The following is a 16,781-nucleotide window of genomic DNA, read 5'->3' on the forward strand; positions in this document are numbered from 1 at the left end:
GGGAAGTACTTGACCCTGAGAAATACCCTATCCATGAAACAACAAAGAAAAAGGTACAAACCAAACCGCATAAAGACCAGTGGTGAGTACTGGAGGGTGAGTAAAATATTTTGTTTAGCTGCCGCAAAAGTAGTGAAAATACACTAGTAATTTACACTCAATTGAAACTATGTCACTTCAATTTTGTTCTCTGGCACCTAAAATGATAGACAGCAAAGTAGTACTTTTGTTGCTTTGGCCCGAGCACTGAAAATAGGCTAAATTGCAATAGTTGAACTGTATCTGTATTTGCCACAGTAATCAGCACTGCCACATATTTAGTGAACACCACTTGTTTGGATTATATCCACATTTATATTAAGTTAATAAAAAAATATAACTGAAAAGTGAAAACACTCGTGTAAAAACCGTCTGGAGACTTTCACAGTGATTGCTTTCATTTCCTGAAATTTGAGGTCCTGAACATAAACAGTCTGAAACGCTTCTGGTCCATGCAGAGGGAAACGAAACAAAATGGCGCCCGGAGATGCAAACGCTGTTCGGTTGAGCTTTGTTGGGCTGCAAGCTGCACCATCTGTCAATGTCCCGTGTCCAAGTCCCTCATGTACTCCTGCAGGGCCTGAAGCCTGGCGTCGATCTCCGACAGCTCCGCGCCTGTGTCTATGGCGCTCTCTGAGGAGTGCAGTTGCAGCGTGACAGGAGAAATACATGCACACTCATTATTATAAACACTGGAAATATTAAACTAGAAAATGCAAATTTGGGAGAAAGTGCACATGAATGCTGAAGAGCTGAATATGTAAAACGTGCTATGTGGACAATACGTGGAATGTTATATTAGGAAGAATTTCTGAATTTTGTCAATATCTTGGAGTTAGATTGGTTTGATCCAATTGAAAAATAACAGAAATTACCTTTGTCCTTCATCCTGTATGTTGGAGTGCTGCTTATCGGCTTCCGAGCAATCAGGCTTCCTCTGGACTGTAAAAACAATTACACATTCAAGAGGTTTAACACCACCAATGATCATGAAGTGATATAAATGACACCTCACTCACCGCACTGGGGCCATTAAACGTCTGTTTCCGTCCTCTGTAAAAGTAGCGTAACGCACATTAGATGAGCGCATGTGATGTCAACAAAGCACGTTGAGGAAGTTCACCTGAGCAACGCTTTGGTCATTTCCTCCATGTCCACTAATGAGCTCTCAGAGGAGTTCCTGCTCCCTTGCCGCTCTATGGACAAACTCCTCCCTCGGCTGCCGGTGCGACTCAACTGGGGATACGCCTCTCTGGAGCGGGAGCGCCCTCGTTCGTGCAGCAGTGATGGCGAAATCATTAAGTCTCGCCGCACCTTTAACTGTCTGGCACGCATGAGAGACAGGTAAGGCTCATAAGAATTTTTTCAAAGTTGATGAAAATTGCAGATTTTGAAGTGAGACGTACTTTTTGAGCTCAGATTCTCTTAGCCGGCGCTGTTTGTCCTGGATGTAAGCAGTTGGGTCAAAGCGAGCTGCTCGGGAACCTCAAAATAAGTCAATATTTACCATTAACCCTCATTTGATCACAAAAGGCATGTTTTCATTCCGCTCTCACTATTTATTGTTTTAGAGTTTGAAGTTCACACCGGTGGGAGAAGGTGACGGCCTTCGCACGGCGGCGCGCGTCCCCGTCGAGTCCGCTCTCCTCCCTCTTTCCGTTGACCTTTGCACTCTGTCGCCTCGCCGTTCTCTGGATCCTGAGCGACCCCTGACAGGGTTGTGCGAACGATAGATTTCCCCGCACGCGGATGCGGGCGTCCCTCTGCTTCAGATGCAAGGTGAGATTTATACGCGTGAGTGAACCAGTAGCAAATGTGTTACTTTTGGTCTCTAACCTTCTGCGTAGCAACGCCAGCTCATTGGTCAGACTCTTGACATGAAGGCGGAGCGTGCACTCTGAGGCCCTCAGCTCATCCAGCTTGAAAGACGAGGGGAGAAAACTTTAAAAGCGCGGCAAAAAAAAAAAAGTTGACTCAAACGGCGGGCACCAGCGTTCCCACCTGCTCCATCAGGAGTCGCTGCTCCTGGCATCGTTTGCTGGCCGAGCGCTGACTCTTGGCCCTCTCCTTGAGCAGCTGCTCCTCCAAAGTCCTCACCACGTCCCGACTCCGCCAGTCTTGAGGTCCGCCGGGTGCGGCAACGCTTCCTCCGAGCTGCAGTCGCTCCAGGACCTTGGCGATGGCTTCTTTCTCCTCTTTCATCAGAGCCAGCCTTGGGAGGTAAAAATATTCGCCAGCGTCACATTGGCTCATGCGCATCAATTCCGGTCGACACCTTGTGAAAGTCACACGACCGAAACTAGAAAACAGGTGAGCTGTGATTGGTTACCTGAGCCCTTGTGATGTCATTTTCAGTCAACAGCAAGTTGCAAAATGTGTTTTTAAAAGGTATTAATTGTATGTGAAAAATAATGAAAGTATCAAATTAATTACTGACAAAATATTAACTTTTATTGCTATAATGGGCTAAATAAGTGAAGTATATTTTTGGGACAGGTGCACTTAAAATCCTTTAATTTTCTCAAAAATGAACAGTGCCCTGTCTATTATGAACACCACCTCATTTTCATTCACATCTATTCACTATCCGGCGTTTGCTTTCATTATGCTGGAACTAGAATTACTTCCTGTTTCCATGTCTAGGAATCATGGGAAATGTAGTCCTACTAGCCTAATGCTGCGGTCGCCGGTTAGGCCCAACGCAAGCTGAGCTTTTCTGGCGACATATTTCCAATGTTACAGTCTGAGAATGGACCAGGGCAAGGTAAACAACAGAGCTAGCTTCCGATAGCTGTCGGGACTGAGCAAAAACGTTTGGATAATGGTGAGCGCTTTGATTTGTTTACAACTGTCAACCAGGATAGCATTTAGCTTTAGCCAAAGTAATAACAAAACACTGATCACTAGATTCATTAGCAATGTTCAAACTTTTTTTTTTCTCAAAGCAACCCCCATGTTGTACAGTGAACATAAAGATATAGCCTAGCATAATAGTGCTAAATCTATCATAACAATGTTTAAACAAAAATAATGTGCCTTATAACTAGGGATAGACCGATTCTTGGCCAGGCCGATTATTGGTGCAGATATTTGGCATGTTGACAAATATCGGCATCAGCCTTTTTTACGAATCTGAAGGCCGATAAAGCTGGAATCTCACCGAGCAGTGAATGCTTGCGAACGTAGCAAATTTTGTGTTTTCATCGGGATTTGTAAGATGTTAACAGGCGCTTTTTACTTGTTGCAAAGACACAAACGTATTTCAAACATATTCAGACAGCTTTTCACTGTCTGCGAAGATCTTTTGAACCCTGACGAAAACCCCAAATTAGATACATTTAATTTTGCATACATTTATCACTGCTGACACTGGGAAGCCCTAACACTTTTTAATTTAAAAAATACATAAGTTTAGAAATTACATTGAAATTTAGGATAACTATTTACAGTAGAAAACTATTTATTTATTTAGTCACTGCAAACACTGGGAAGTCCCAACACTTTAATTTATATTAAAAGAAATATTAAAAAAAAAAATACATTTAGAAATTATGTTGAAAATTTCGAAAACTTTATTTAGAGTAGAAAATAATTATTTATTTATTTATTTATTAACTGCAAACACTGGGAAGTCCCAACACCTTTTAATTTATAAAAATAATAATAATTAAAAAAATTGAAATTATTTTGAAATTTTTGAAAACATTATTTATTTACAGTAGAAAACTATGTATTTATTTACTTGCTTAGTTTTGAATTTAGCTTAACATATGCTGATGACCCTGGAAGTTCCCTACAATTTCTGTTAAAAAATTTTATTAAACAAAGCTGTCTATTCTTTATATGTTTAAAATTAATTTTTTTTTTTTTTTTTACTATTATTTTCTCTTTTACTGCAAATGAATATTGGTTTGAAATATCGGTTATCGGCCTCCTTGACGACTAATAATCGGTATCGGCATCGGCTCTGAAAAAATATCGGTCTATCACTACTTATAACACGGGGCACCTTATGTATGAAAATATTTTAAAATAGACTCATTCATTGTTATTGCGCCTAATAATATGGTGACCAAAAAATATGGTAATTGTGTTTATTTTCAAATGACCACGACAAAGAGCGTTCTGACTTACTCAGCTCGCAAGCGCTGGATCTCAAGCTCCGCCGACTTGCCGACTCCCTGAGAGGCGAGCGAGCTTAGCTCCGCCCGAAGGGCCCTGATTTCCTTCTGCAAGGCGGCCGGGTCCGGCTTGCCGATGTACGGCAGCGGTAAAGGGTAGTGTATCCTACGGACGGGGTGGGACACGTGTCAGCGGTGCAGACGATACGGAGGGAAACGGATGAGCAAAGGGCGCGCACAAACCTGTCAAACTCCACAGTGTAGATGAGAATAAGGTAACGTTTGGCGGTGAGCGCGGACGACTGCGGGTGGCCCCGAGGGCGACCGACCACTCCCGCTTTCCTGTTCCGTAGAAGCTCGAGGTCCGCGTAGGTCAACAAGTCTAGTGTGACTGAATCACTTGTCTGCAGAAAAGAAAAAAAAACACACAATTGTTAACCCAATCATGTATGTGTGTAATAATACATGTCATTCCAGTTGAGGCTGACAACTGAAATGCACCCAAAATTCCTTCATTTACTTTCCCGTCTCCCCTTTGACCTCCCGGCCTGGAGAGATGGGACAAGATAGCAACGGGAATTTTCACATTTTGCGCTCCAGTGGAAAGCAAAACGAACGCTTGTCCGCTCCAGCTCACACAGCCCGAAGCGTCTTCCTGTCCGCTCGCATCCTTCTACGCCAGCCACCTACAACTAGGGATGTAACGATATCCAAATATCACGATACGATAATTATCACGATATTGTGTGTGTGTGTGTGTGTGTTTGGCGATATTTAAAAAAAGGTCACAATATTGTAAAAACAACAACAAAAAAAAGAGATCAAAATAAAAAAAAAGCTGTGCTTTTGTACATAACAGCAATGCATATAAACCACCGACATTCTCTAATAACAATATTGAGGTGCTTACTTGTTAATGCATGCACACATTGAGTTCCTCCACATATTGACTCGCTTCAACAAGCAAATTAGGTCCCCCTTCATCTTACAATTAGCACAGATTTTAAACATAGAAGGGCCAAAACATCCAATGAACAATGAAAATTAAATCGCACTAATAAACTAGCCACCAGAGGGTACTAAAACTGCACAAATGGAAATCAACCTGACTTTTTAAACAGACGTGTTCCCTTTAAATATTGTGAACATGACGACGACGACATTGTGGCAGTTTTAATATCACGATATTGCCCTTATCATTACATCCCTATCTACAACATTGCGCTTCGTTTGCGCACGTACCTTTCTCACCGCAGACTCCAACATGCTACAAAAAATGGGGAACTGTTTGAAGTTGCCGGTTTTCCGCGTGAGGTCTTCGATGTCTGAAAAAAAAGAAAACAAAAAAATAAATCAGGAGGAATGCAACATGAGGAATGTGGCTTCAAGGTTCAGATGCCATCTTTGAATGATAACTGACAAACTTACAGGCTGGATCAAATTCTGCCTTCCACTGATCTGCGGTCTTTGAATCGGAGATTTCCACCAGCAGCACGCCCTTATCCACTTCGACCTTCACGGCAAATTCAGATCCTCGGAACACGATGTTCTCCATCACCTCCGAGCTCTCCTCCATTTCTCAGTCTGGGTCAGGGAACAACCAATTCAGTGTGTCCAGGATATGCTGCAAATACTGATAAAGAAATAGTGTGAATCAGTCTACAGTGTCAATGGATAATTACATTTATATTCTTGAAATAAAAGTGACTGCAATTGGAAAGTCAATAAATTAGTGCCTTGCGGTGAAAAATAAACCAAATAGAGTAAAAAAAATAAAATAAAAATACTGGAATCTCTGGTTCGTATCTTAATTATTATTAATTGTTATTTATTATTAATTGTTATTATCATCATTAAACCGCTGCCTTCACCACAACCCAGTCAGTAGTACTAGTGCCCCCAAGTGTCCTAAAATATTAGCACCTGTCACGAGATGACTGACCACAATCTGGCAGTGGTGTTCATATTCATCTCTTCCTCACAATAAATCAATTTGTTTCCCTTCTTATTTCTATTTGCAATCTAGTATTTGTGTGTGCCGTTAGATTTTTATATTATGTAAAATTATGGGCCTTGGCTAAATAAAGGTTGGGAAACGCTGATGTAGTTGAGCAGCTGGAGGGCACGCGATGCTGCTTTTACCACAACTCGCCTCTAAGGGCGCTAATGAGTCATACAAACGCGCGTCGAATCGACACTTCTTTTAGTGAGAAAAGTTGCAATTAAATCAATTGGTATCAGGGGAAGTAGTCCTTTTTGCCTAAAACAACAGCAACCACATCTTATTTTGGACTGCGAAGTCTGAATGTCTTCTAATTTGGTTAGAACAAACACGCAATTCCCATGGCGCTTGTCATCACTTTCTCTCACAATGAAAGAGGAGGAAATCAGTGACACTGTTAATCTTTTATCGGAGTTAACATGCACGCAAATCGTATGCAAGTGTATTTGTACAACTTGATTGCTGATGCACCGTTGTTCCATTTTGGAATCGGTCACTGGGCAAATCAAGGCGGGTCTCTTTTGGATTGACCAGGTCGACCATCTTCGCTGTGACATCTCACCATCGTTAGCTTTAGCTAGCTAGAACGTTCATAGCGATAACAACAAGGCAAGCCTCCTGTGCATATTTGCAGTGATATTGTCATCTCATTTGCAGAAGACAGTGCAAAACGCTTACCTTTGCTTCCAGCGATGAGTCTTGAAATCGCCAGAAAATTGCTAATATTGGGAAAACATTACGTTGTGTTGACTGGGCAAAGCCATTAAGCGGCACTTAAATCCGCTTTCTTGCTACTTTATTCCAGGTCCAAAACAAAATTGTGAGACACCTCAAGGCAGGACTCGAGGCGCTTCAACTACCGGGAAACGTTCAATTCTTCTTCTTCTGTTTCATTTGCTGGGATGCGGCTTCTTCTGCTTCATTTTGGCGTCCGCGGCTCGTCGCTGCCATCTACAGGTAAAGATTTGCCTGTCAACGCCTGTAAAGACGCAAACAAAATCAAAACAGTAACATAAATTACTCTAGATTCACACTAATTTTGTCAAACTTAAGACAATTATTTTACGCAAAATTTGTTATGCTTTTTTTTTTTTTTGCGTTGATGGTTGATTACAGTCGTAAAAGTACAGTGAATGCCGAATGATATGCAGAGCAAATATGAGGATTTTTTTACGAAGTAAAAAGAAATATTTCAATTTGTTCTGAGCCAATTAACAAAAACAATAATACAGTAGCACTAATAATGAGGAAAAGCACTATATAAAATAGATAAATGTTTGCTGAAGGATTGCAGCTGCTGGTCAAGGTCAGCACTTGTCTTTTGCACGTTGCTGTGCAGTCTACGTGAAGGACCTGTTTCCATAGAGATTTTAAACCTAGGAGAAATCTGAAGTCGTTGCAGTGTGGCGTTTGAGATGCAGTCAAGTATCTGTGGTTGGTTGTCACAGGATTTCTCATTCAGAATCTCAAGCATCATGTCACAGCAGCGATTACAAGATTTTGGACATGCATTTATTTTTATTATTCTCTTTGCATTGCAAATTGGGGAACTGCTTCTTAAATAAATAAACTGGGCAAAGGTAAAATTATTTCTCATCAATTGTAATTGAAATCAATTGATGACTCTCATGATCATGACTGGATCATAATTTGAGAGATTGCAGTATTCTGTCTGACAGGCATGAGGTCCGCACCTGCCTCCATCTGCCACTCAGCCATAAGAGGGTCGACTGAAGGAAGCCTTGCCCTTAGCTGCACTTCCATTCAAGATTAAAGGAAAGGCCTGACTACAAACACCTCCCACACAGTCTGCAGCAACAACAAAAAGCCATCACAGGTTCCATAAACAGAAGTGCACCCAAGCTGTATTTTATACAGACAAAAGTCTTGGGACACATTTCTTGTTTGAGTAATGGTTCTTTTCTGTAGGTCCATGAATAATACTTGGCGGTGAAGAACATAAAAGCCCTGACCTAAACCCCTTCAAACACTTTTGATGATCGAGAATGGAGATTGTGACCATCTTCCATGAGTGCTAGATGCTCATCGCTATTATGGAGTAAGACCAATATTTTTTAGAATTTCTGTGTAGCCTATATGGTACATGACCAAAGAAGGTGGGCTTGAAAACAGATGGCTGGGCGGGAAAAAAAATGATGTCAGCGTGAGATGGATGAAGCATCATTGAGTCTGTGCTGCGCACACACTAAAAAAAAAACTTAAGTGGCTTCCTCTCGTTGGTCATCATTCAACAGATGCACAGCAGACGTGTTGAGGAAGAGGAACTCTGCTCTCGACCCGTCCAGGTATGTCTCATTTTATTTGTAAACAGGATTTAGGAGTTTATAAAAATTGTAAAATCCATTCCTGAATATACCTATAATATTTACAATTTAACTTAGGTTTGTGATATGCTAATATGACGTGTTTGACTGTTTGATACAGATGGTATTTTATAACGTAGTTTTATTCACATACGCAAAAATATTCTAAGTGTGTAGTTGCAGTATACAATATATTCATGTGTGTTGTTTGCAGCTACTTTGGTGCGGTCATGGCTCAGAGGAAGTCTGCTGGCTGCAGCTCCAAAGCGCCCATCAACCAAGACAACGCTCGTTTTTTCCTCCTCGCTGTCCTCATTCTTCTTTACCTACTGTGCGGGGCCGCCATCTTCTCCGCCCTGGAGCACCCCTTTGAGCTCCGTGCCCGCCGCCTGTGGAGGCAGCAGCTGGATAACTTCACCCGGTGGTACAACGTCCACCCGAAAGACCTGCACACCCTGCTGCGGCAGTACGAGGTGGCCAATGGAGCCGGGATACGAATGGATGCGTTGAGGCCACGCTGGGACTTTTCTGGAGCGTTTTATTTTGTTGGTACGGTGATCTCCACTATTGGTAAGTTTTTTTAAAGAGTTTGTTTGCAGGGAATTCAGTGTGAATCCATTTTCCTGTTACTGTTGTGAGTTCATATTGAACTGAGAGCGAAATATGGGTCTGTTAAGTTGAACACAATGCTATTATTCTGTTCTATGAATAGCAATGGAAAATCATTCCTTTTTTTCTGCCTGTCACACAATAGCACAGATAGATAAACAAAGATACTACTTGTAGTAAATCGTCACTGCTATGTGAAAAACACTTATGTCCATTTATTTTTATTTTTTTTATTTTATTTTTTTTACTCTTTTGGGATGTCTGCATACACAAATGTTTGAGAGAGAGAGAGAGAGAGAGAGAGAGAGAGAGAGAGAGAGAGAGAGAGAGAGAGAGAGAGAGAGAGAGAGAGAGAGAGAGAGAGAGAGAGAGAGAGAGAGAGAGAGAGAGAGAGAGAGAGAGAGAGAGAGAGAGAGAGAGAGAAATGGACACAAGTGTTTTTCACATAGAAGTGACAAAATACATTCTTACAATTCAGTCAAATATAATCTTCCACAAGTGGTTGATGATCATAAAATAATATATAGTCCAAATTTGGGTCATTTTTTTTTATTTATCCAATTCATCTATGTATTTTCAAACAAAGATATGTACATGTGTATTTTAAAAACAAACAAACTATGTAGCCCCAGCTAGCTTCATGCTAACATACCAGTATATTGCAAAACTCCATTGACATGCTAATAGTTGGCATCAATAGTTGTGGGTTTTTAGAAGCAATGGATATTTGAACATCTGGATCTAATAGCAACATTTGTAAAGGAAACATCCTTAGTTGAAGCCGGTCACAAAAATGCCACCAAAGTCCAAAGAAAAAACACATTTGATCCTTTTAACTTGAGGTATGCTAACACCTTGCGAGATGTCATTGACGGCGGAAGTTATAAGGGAGGTCAACCCCAAATATTTTTTTTACAATATGTTCTTTGCACCTTCACTAGTCAAAACAAGACATTCTAATTAATATTGCTTTTGTAGAATATGAATTAAGCAGTAATCGAACCATTTTTATCCATCTCGGAGGCGGCCATTTTGCTAGTTAATTCTATCTAGTGAAAATGACACAATAGCTCAGAACTCAGGTAACAACCAATCACGGCTCAGCTTCCAATAACAGGTGAGCTGTGATTGGTCGTTACTTGAACCCTGAGCAACTGTGATGTCATTTTCATGCAACCGCCAGTGGCAAAATGGCCTGAGATTGATTAAAAACTGGTGGACATTGCTGCTGAATTCATATTCAATGTTAATCAGAATGCCATTTTTAGACTTAAAAAAAAAAAGTATTTCCTCTTTAAGAGCAAATGTAATGGTGGAATTCCTAATCTCAGGTAACCATCATCTCTTACTTCAAAATATTTTTATCTCTAGGGTTTGGTATGACCACGCCAGCGAGCGTACCTGGAAAGATCTTCTTAATCTTTTATGGTCTGATCGGCTGCGCTGCGACCATCCTCTTCTTCAACCTCTTCTTGGAGAGGATCATCACGATGCTGGCCTACATCATGCGCTGGTGTCACGAACGTCGCCTTAAGTGCGGCGGAGTTGGCGACGCGTCCAGTAGGCAGGAGCCGTCCGGGGAGGAGGACAGCCTCGAAGGCTGGAAGCCTTCCGTCTATTATGTGATGTTGATTCTCGGACTGGCTTCCGTAGTGATCGCGTGCAGCGCTTCTGCTTTATACTGCTCCATGGAGAACTGGAGCTACGTGGAGTCGCTTTATTTTTGCTTTGTGGCCTTCAGCACCATCGGTTTTGGGGACCTGGTGAGCAGCCAGAGGCAGCACTATGACTCCCAGGAGGCCTACCGGCTGGGGAATTGCCTTTTCATCCTCATGGGAGTATGTTGTATTTACTCACTCTTTAACGTCATTTCCATTATCATCAAACAAACTCTCAACTGGATTTTGGAAAAGTTGGTGTGTCCAGGGTACCGTCGGGCCTGCTCTTGTTCCGCAACCGGATGCTGGTGGCTCTGCTGCCCCTGCCTACAAGGCAGAAAGGACAACCGGAGGCAACCGCCGGCCCACCTTCGACAAAAGCGATTGAAGCGCAACGCGGTCCAGCCGCTCCCGTCGCACTGTCCCGCAGGAAGGCAACGTTACGCAGACGGCTCGGTGGAGACCGTGTTTGACAGCGAGACGGACGGCGGCGCGCTCACGGACGGGGTGTACGTCGGCCGTCGGCTGTCGGGAGAAATGATCTCTGTCAATGAGTTTATGGTGTCCAATAAGGTGTCTTTGGCGCTGCTGCAGAAGCAACTGAGTGAAACTGCACACCAGGGGCCGCGGCAGAGTTACGGTCACCAGAATGGATTTTCGGAAGGAGTGGGAGCGTTGGCCATTATGAATAACCGTCTCCAGGAAACCAGTGTGGATAGGTAGTAGGGGTGACCGGGGCTAGTTGTAGCACGGGTAAAGTTGTCACGTTGCAATTTTCTCTTCCACCAGAGGGCGCAACGAAAAAGTGGAATACGAGTTTTCTTCGTATAAATGTTCATGGGTTGTGTACTGTCTGAGAAGAGACTAGCCAGTCTGTTTTGATTAACCTAAAGTAAAATTTTTCACCTTCATATATTTTGAAACAGGCGTCCTACATAGACAAACTCTCGCAGCAAATCATGTGGACTCGTTACAGGAGAGATTCAGGCATCTTGTCATGCCTCAGTCACTGCTCTTTTTTTAAGATAACTTTGAACTGGAGCAAGTATTAGCCAACATGGTAGTTTGGGGCAACTTGTCTCAGTCATTTGGGGGTTTGTTGTCACATATGCAAAGAATGGGCCATTTAAAAATGCACCTCTGGCAACTCTGTTTACGTATGGCAGAATTGTTCTTCAGATGATGAGTGTGAAGAGTGAGGAGTTTAATTTACTTGGTTTTGTTTTAACTATTTCTTCACATAACTTGACTAAACTAAAACAATGAGAATGCATCGAGAATCACGAGACGCCAAGCCCCCTTGGGCTGCGGAGAAGCACAGAGGAACAGAGAGCAATAATCCGGCAAACACACACATTTCTCAGACAGTTTATATACACAGTGAATCGATCTCAATGGTTGAGGCTAGACATGTGGGTACCAGTACTGACATGGAATTATCTGATTGGCTGTTGACCCAGTAACGCGATTAAAGATTCTTGACATCACATAGCCTAAAGCTAGTTGAAACTAGATGATGGACACTTGACCGCAAACTTAACAGGTCATGAACTCAACTCAAACTTAACCCAGGCGTGACCCCCGACATGAGACAAGACCCAAACATTACTCCTGCATGACCCGAGTCATGACAGTTTCATTGTTTAAAAATGGGTTTTCCAGTTGTTGGAACTACAGTATGCTCATCAGGACTGGTTTAAGTTTCCTAATGAACCATCCATCCATTTACCGAAATGCTTTATTTTTAAAAATTCAATTAAAGCTTACATTTTCAGTTTAAGGGAAGCAAAACAGACATTTGAGGCTGAGAGTTTTGACCTACATGCCAACAGTTCCTAAGCACTTTAATTGATTTCATAATATTTGATGTTAAAGTTTGCTCAATGACTATAAAAATGTTAAGATCAATGTTAAACAATTTCTCTGGCTGTAGAAACAAACAAACAAAACAGGAGAATAAGGATAATTTTGTCCTTGTGTTGTTAGTTGCAAAATCCAATGTGACACCTTACCCCAGATAGTGTGATAACTTTCAACATGTCACATGTTCACTCCCTCTATTTGATGCACTGACACAAAATATGAAAATAACATGAATGCAAAAAGGTCTTTCATCTGGTATACAATGTGTTTATCTATGATGTATTGATTCCAAGAAATATATAAAAGTTTAACAAGTGATACAACTAGCCCCGGTCTCCCCTACGACTGAACTATTTTTGAAAAATAATGTAGTTGCGATGTTTTTCCGTTTAATATTGTGATTTAATATGTGTCTAGTTTGTCCTCATGTAAAAAACGAGCAATAAATTATTCTGCTTTTCAATAAACTATCAGATTTATTATGTTTTGGTCTTATAGGTTAGAGCTATGCTAAAATAAGGCAAATTAATATGAAAGAGTTTATTTATGTACTTGAAATAACATTGTTAACATACTAAACAGTAAACACTGACTTGCAGTCTTTTATTTGTTCACTCCATCAATATATGATTCTGAAAATGTGACGGTACTGCCTTTTCTACAATACCCGAAGTACCGATTGGTATCGAGGCGGCATATCTGGCCGCGTCTTTTGTGTTGTTTTGGGGGTGTTTATTTATTTTTATTATTATTATTATTTTAATCCCACACGCACTCACTCACACAAGCTTACGTAAACTGGGTGAATATAGGCGCTTACCTGGCAACCCACGTGACGTCATCCCACGTCACGTGACTACCCTCCCGCTTCGACAATAACAAGGAAGTAGAGTAACCTACAATAACAAGGAAGTAGAGTAACATGGGTGAAACATGACAGTAGCCCGCACATCTGCGTCGTCTTCAACTGCAGCGGCCCCGCAATTAGTTGAGAAGTTAAAAACACTAAAGTCGCAAAGAAGTACTTTGGATTTGAGGTTGATGCGCAGGGACTGAGATGCCGTAACAGTTTCCAGACGAAAGGGGAACACATCCAACTTAGCGAAACATGGACATCCAGACTTGTAACCAAGAATTCAAGGCAAGTGCATTTGAATTCCCGTGTTATCATTGTTGTCCATATCTAAACTAATAACGTTAGTATGATGACCCCACACTCAATGAGCTGTTTTGCGAAGTGACGTTAGCGTTATGTTCAGCCTCGTCTGTCCCGCATAATAAAGTTAGGTAAAGTTGCCGGGAAGCTAATTTACTGAATCACCTAAAGTAACATTAAACAACCCTCAAATAATATATCAAACGTTATTCGTTATTTTGTTTGTTTGTTTGTGTGTGTGAGGCTACGCGGGGAAACTGGTTGGTAAATAAGCACAGTATGAGATTTTTATTTTTTAATGCTACATGCTCTGTGATGCATTTTTCATTTTACAGTATTTTAGTGTTTAGTACTTATTGTTTGTTTGTTTTATTTATTGAATATATGAACATAACATGAACAAGTAGCAAATAATAATTTAAAGAAGAAACTCATAGCAATTATTTGTGATGGTTTACATGTCCAAAGGGAGTAGGAAGAAGTTAAAAACTTATCTCGTCCTACTCCTTATTCTTTGTATCTTTTAACTTATTTAATAATAATAATACATCCTCATACTCACATATACAATTTTCATTACACTTTCATTAGAATAATGCTCTTGAACTTTACTTTTAAACATTTTTTTAAACTCAACAATTGACTTGCATCTTTTCAAGTCATTACCAAAACGATTCCATAAATGAACACCTCTTACAGAAACACACCTTTGTTTAATATTTGTTCTTATTTTGAGTATTGTTATTATTATTATTATTATTATTATTATTATTATTATTATTATTATTTTGTAGACACTTGTACCCCTTATGTCATTTAAGGACTCTCTCTAATTTCAAATGGCTTCTGAATACTATGGCAGAGGAGATTGTTGTAAGCTTTATACATTATTTGTGCTATTACTGTACTTAGCTAGTACATGCACAGTATTTTTATTTTATTGTTCACTCTATTGTTTAATACATTAATGCACAGTATTTTAATTCAATGCTTTAAAGCTACATGCCAATTGTTCTGTTTAAGCACACACTATCATTGTTTGTTGTTCGCTCCTAATAAAGGAGTGTATGTTGAGGTACAGAATTTATTGCTTATTTTCCATTTTTACCGTGGTATCGAAATGGCATCGAGAATCGTGGAATTTCAGTCTTATCGGCATCGACTACTAAATTTCTGGTATCGTGACATCCCTAATATATATATATATATATATATATATATATATATATATATATATATATATATATATATATATATTTTAATAATCTGAAATTAAGTATTTTTCCCCGCCCAAATTCATTTGTTCAGCCCCGATAGGTAGCACCACATATCCACATCTCCCTTGCATCACTATGCACATGTGAATAACCCAATTCTGAGAATTGAATGACTTTGATTTAATAAAAATAATCGCGGATCTATGTATTCATTACAGATGGTCATCATAGAGTCTAGACATGGTCACATTTTGGTTTGAGGAGTGAAAACATGAAAGCAATTTAAAGCGTGCAATACCACAGTCAAGATAGGTTTGATGTCCTGAAGTGATTGGCTCATACACAAGCAATCAGATGAAAGCAGCCATGAAGGATCACTTGACGCTAGACTGCTGATGATTTAAGTGGGCTGTGCTCCTCAACTAATATGTTTGCGTGACAAGAGAGCATAGGCACAAAAACAAGATCAACTTGCTTGCACGTGTTCCTCATTTGGAGCCTTTTAAACTGTACAGAAATGATAAACTGCCAAAATAAAACATTTTCATTTTCTGATCATTTGCACATCTCTAGCCTTAAGATGATGTTTTTTGTTGTTTTTTTTTTTTTAGTATGACATCAATCAAAGGCGCATATTAGGGCTGCACGATATTGGAAAAACATGCGATATGCGATATACTTGCTGAACATAGCGATATCGTTATTATTGCGATATTTAACATGTACCTGAAGAAATTACATTTTTATTACCTAATGAAAGAAAAACTTTTTTCATGTGGTAAAATAAACAACCTTAATGTAATCTTAGTTAATTAATTGTAATTATGTCTTGATAATTTTCAACTATTGAATGGCGATGCACATTTTAGTTAGCATTTGACTGGTCAAATTCATATAAAAAGCATAAAATTCCATATTTCCATATAAAACTTATTGCATGCCTTTGCGATATGCATATTGCAAGGGCCAATATCACGATATCGATATTTTTTCGATATATTGTGCAGCCCTAGCGCATATATATATATATATATATATATATATATATATATATATATATATATATATATATATATATATATATTTTATTCCTAAGTGCTGTCTGTGGCTGTAGAGGAAAGAAAGAACACGAGTCAAGGAAAGCTGGAGAGCTTTTTCTCTATGCAAAAAAACAAACAAAAACAAAACAAATTTAACCCATCGAGCGCTATCTTGTAAACACAGTCTAATGTGTCAAGTTTAATCAAAATTTGTAGTTTGCACAGTAATAAAACATGTCAGTAGTCACACTAGTTCGAATATTCTTTATTTTGGTTGAAAACCATTTCATTCTTAACATATAATATCTAGATAGACAAAGTTGCTCACTGAGATAATACAACATTAATAGTAAAATGAGCCATCCTGATGATTGACCATCCTGATCAAGGAAAAGATAAGGCAGTACATCGTTCTCCAACATGCAGGGGGGGATTGCACTTCACATGCAATATATTGACTATGTTTTGTGTAGGTTTCATTGAGGACTTAGTAAAAAGAAAAAAAAAAGGATATATTTTTCCCTGCCCTTGTGTGATATTTCTTTTCCTCAAAAGTTCTAATGATCATTACATTAGGAATTCTTGCAAAAACAAAACAAAAATAATTTTCCTCCCCATGTCTTGTTTCAAAACTACAATATGTTGAATTCAACCATCTAACCTAAGTAGTAATACAAACCTCAAAGTATATTAAATGTGAAATGTATTTTTTTCCTTCACATTATTAGATGAGTTTATATCCTTGCCAACAA

General features: G+C 39.7%; 4 protein-coding genes across 11 annotated transcripts in view; 2 read left to right on the top strand and 2 right to left on the bottom strand.

Annotated features, from left to right (window-relative positions):
- Positions 1-262: 262 nt before the first annotated feature.
- On the bottom strand, positions 263-7,061 carry ccdc61 (coiled-coil domain containing 61). 3 transcript variants are annotated; one of them, XM_077504327.1, is made up of 13 exons: positions 6,841-7,061; positions 5,589-5,744; positions 5,403-5,485; positions 4,404-4,564; positions 4,174-4,326; positions 2,041-2,251; positions 1,876-1,958; positions 1,627-1,805; positions 1,446-1,524; positions 1,163-1,363; positions 1,059-1,092; positions 915-981; positions 263-672 (listed from the first exon to the last, which is right to left on the bottom strand). In XM_077504327.1, the coding sequence occupies exons 2-13, from the start codon at positions 5,734-5,736 to the stop codon at positions 578-580; spliced, it is 1,494 nt and encodes a 497-aa protein (XP_077360453.1). In that variant the 5' UTR covers positions 5,737-5,744; positions 6,841-7,061; the 3' UTR covers positions 263-577. The 3 variants fall into 3 exon arrangements, with proteins under 3 accessions (XP_077360453.1, XP_077360454.1, XP_077360452.1); XM_077504328.1 differs by having other exon boundaries at positions 1,627-1,802; positions 5,589-5,793; XM_077504326.1 differs by having other exon boundaries at positions 5,589-5,793.
- Positions 1,379-13,123, top strand: kcnk12l (potassium channel, subfamily K, member 12 like). Of its 4 annotated transcripts, none has more exons than XM_077504330.1 (8): positions 1,379-1,818; positions 1,887-2,259; positions 6,968-7,119; positions 7,842-7,999; positions 8,092-8,221; positions 8,418-8,468; positions 8,701-9,056; positions 10,467-13,123. In XM_077504330.1, exons 5-8 carry the CDS (start codon positions 8,202-8,204, stop codon positions 11,474-11,476), a joined length of 1,437 nt encoding a protein of 478 aa, XP_077360456.1. In that variant the 5' UTR covers positions 1,379-1,818; positions 1,887-2,259; positions 6,968-7,119; positions 7,842-7,999; positions 8,092-8,201; the 3' UTR covers positions 11,477-13,123. The 4 variants fall into 4 exon arrangements, with proteins under 4 accessions (XP_077360456.1, XP_077360458.1, XP_077360455.1 ...); XM_077504332.1 differs by lacking the exons at positions 1,379-1,818; positions 1,887-2,259 and adding an exon at positions 2,725-2,863 and having other exon boundaries at positions 10,467-10,933; positions 11,009-13,123; XM_077504329.1 differs by lacking the exons at positions 1,379-1,818; positions 1,887-2,259 and adding an exon at positions 2,725-2,863.
- Positions 13,124-13,471: 348 nt separating this feature from the next.
- The window catches only part of rtn2b (reticulon 2b), an 18,442-nt gene continuing 15,132 nt past the window's right edge, over positions 13,472-16,781 (top strand). For both annotated transcript variants that reach the window (XM_077504949.1, XM_077504951.1), the window contains exon 1: positions 13,472-13,757. The gene's annotated coding sequence lies outside the window, so the exon portion shown is untranslated. The remainder of the gene's footprint in view (positions 13,758-16,781) is intronic.
- Positions 16,274-16,781, bottom strand: part of ppm1nb (protein phosphatase, Mg2+/Mn2+ dependent, 1Nb (putative)) — a 7,444-nt gene continuing 6,936 nt past the window's right edge. For both annotated transcript variants that reach the window (XM_077504946.1, XM_077504945.1), the window contains exon 6: positions 16,274-16,781. This exon is cut by the window's right edge and continues 495 nt beyond it. The gene's annotated coding sequence lies outside the window, so the exon portion shown is untranslated.

The sequence above is a fragment of the Festucalex cinctus genome, chromosome 18 (genome assembly GCF_051991245.1).
Source record: "Festucalex cinctus isolate MCC-2025b chromosome 18, RoL_Fcin_1.0, whole genome shotgun sequence".
Classification (NCBI taxonomy): Eukaryota; Metazoa; Chordata; class Actinopteri; order Syngnathiformes; family Syngnathidae; genus Festucalex; species Festucalex cinctus.

What these genes read in the sequence shown, in the direction of transcription:
- kcnk12l (XM_077504330.1), top strand. Translation starts at nt 8,202, where the DNA reads ATGCTCATCGCTATTATGGA. An exon ending in TCTGCTCTCGACCCGTCCAG is followed by an intron (nt 8,469 to 8,700) that starts GTATGTCTCATT and finishes TGTTGTTTGCAG; the next exon opens with CTACTTTGGTGCGGTCATGG. An exon ending in TACGGTGATCTCCACTATTG is followed by an intron (nt 9,057 to 10,466) that starts GTAAGTTTTTTT and finishes TTTTATCTCTAG; the next exon opens with GGTTTGGTATGACCACGCCA.
- ccdc61 (XM_077504327.1), bottom strand. Translation starts at nt 5,736, where the DNA reads ATGGAGGAGAGCTCGGAGGTGATGGAGAACATCGTGTTCCGAGGATCT. An exon ending in GGCAGAATTTGATCCAGCCT is followed by an intron (nt 5,486 to 5,588) that starts GTAAGTTTGTCA and finishes CTTTTTTTTCAG; the next exon opens with ACATCGAAGACCTCACGCGG. An exon ending in AGCGACTCCTGATGGAGCAG is followed by an intron (nt 1,959 to 2,040) that starts GTGGGAACGCTG and finishes TCGTCTTTCAAG; the next exon opens with CTGGATGAGCTGAGGGCCTC.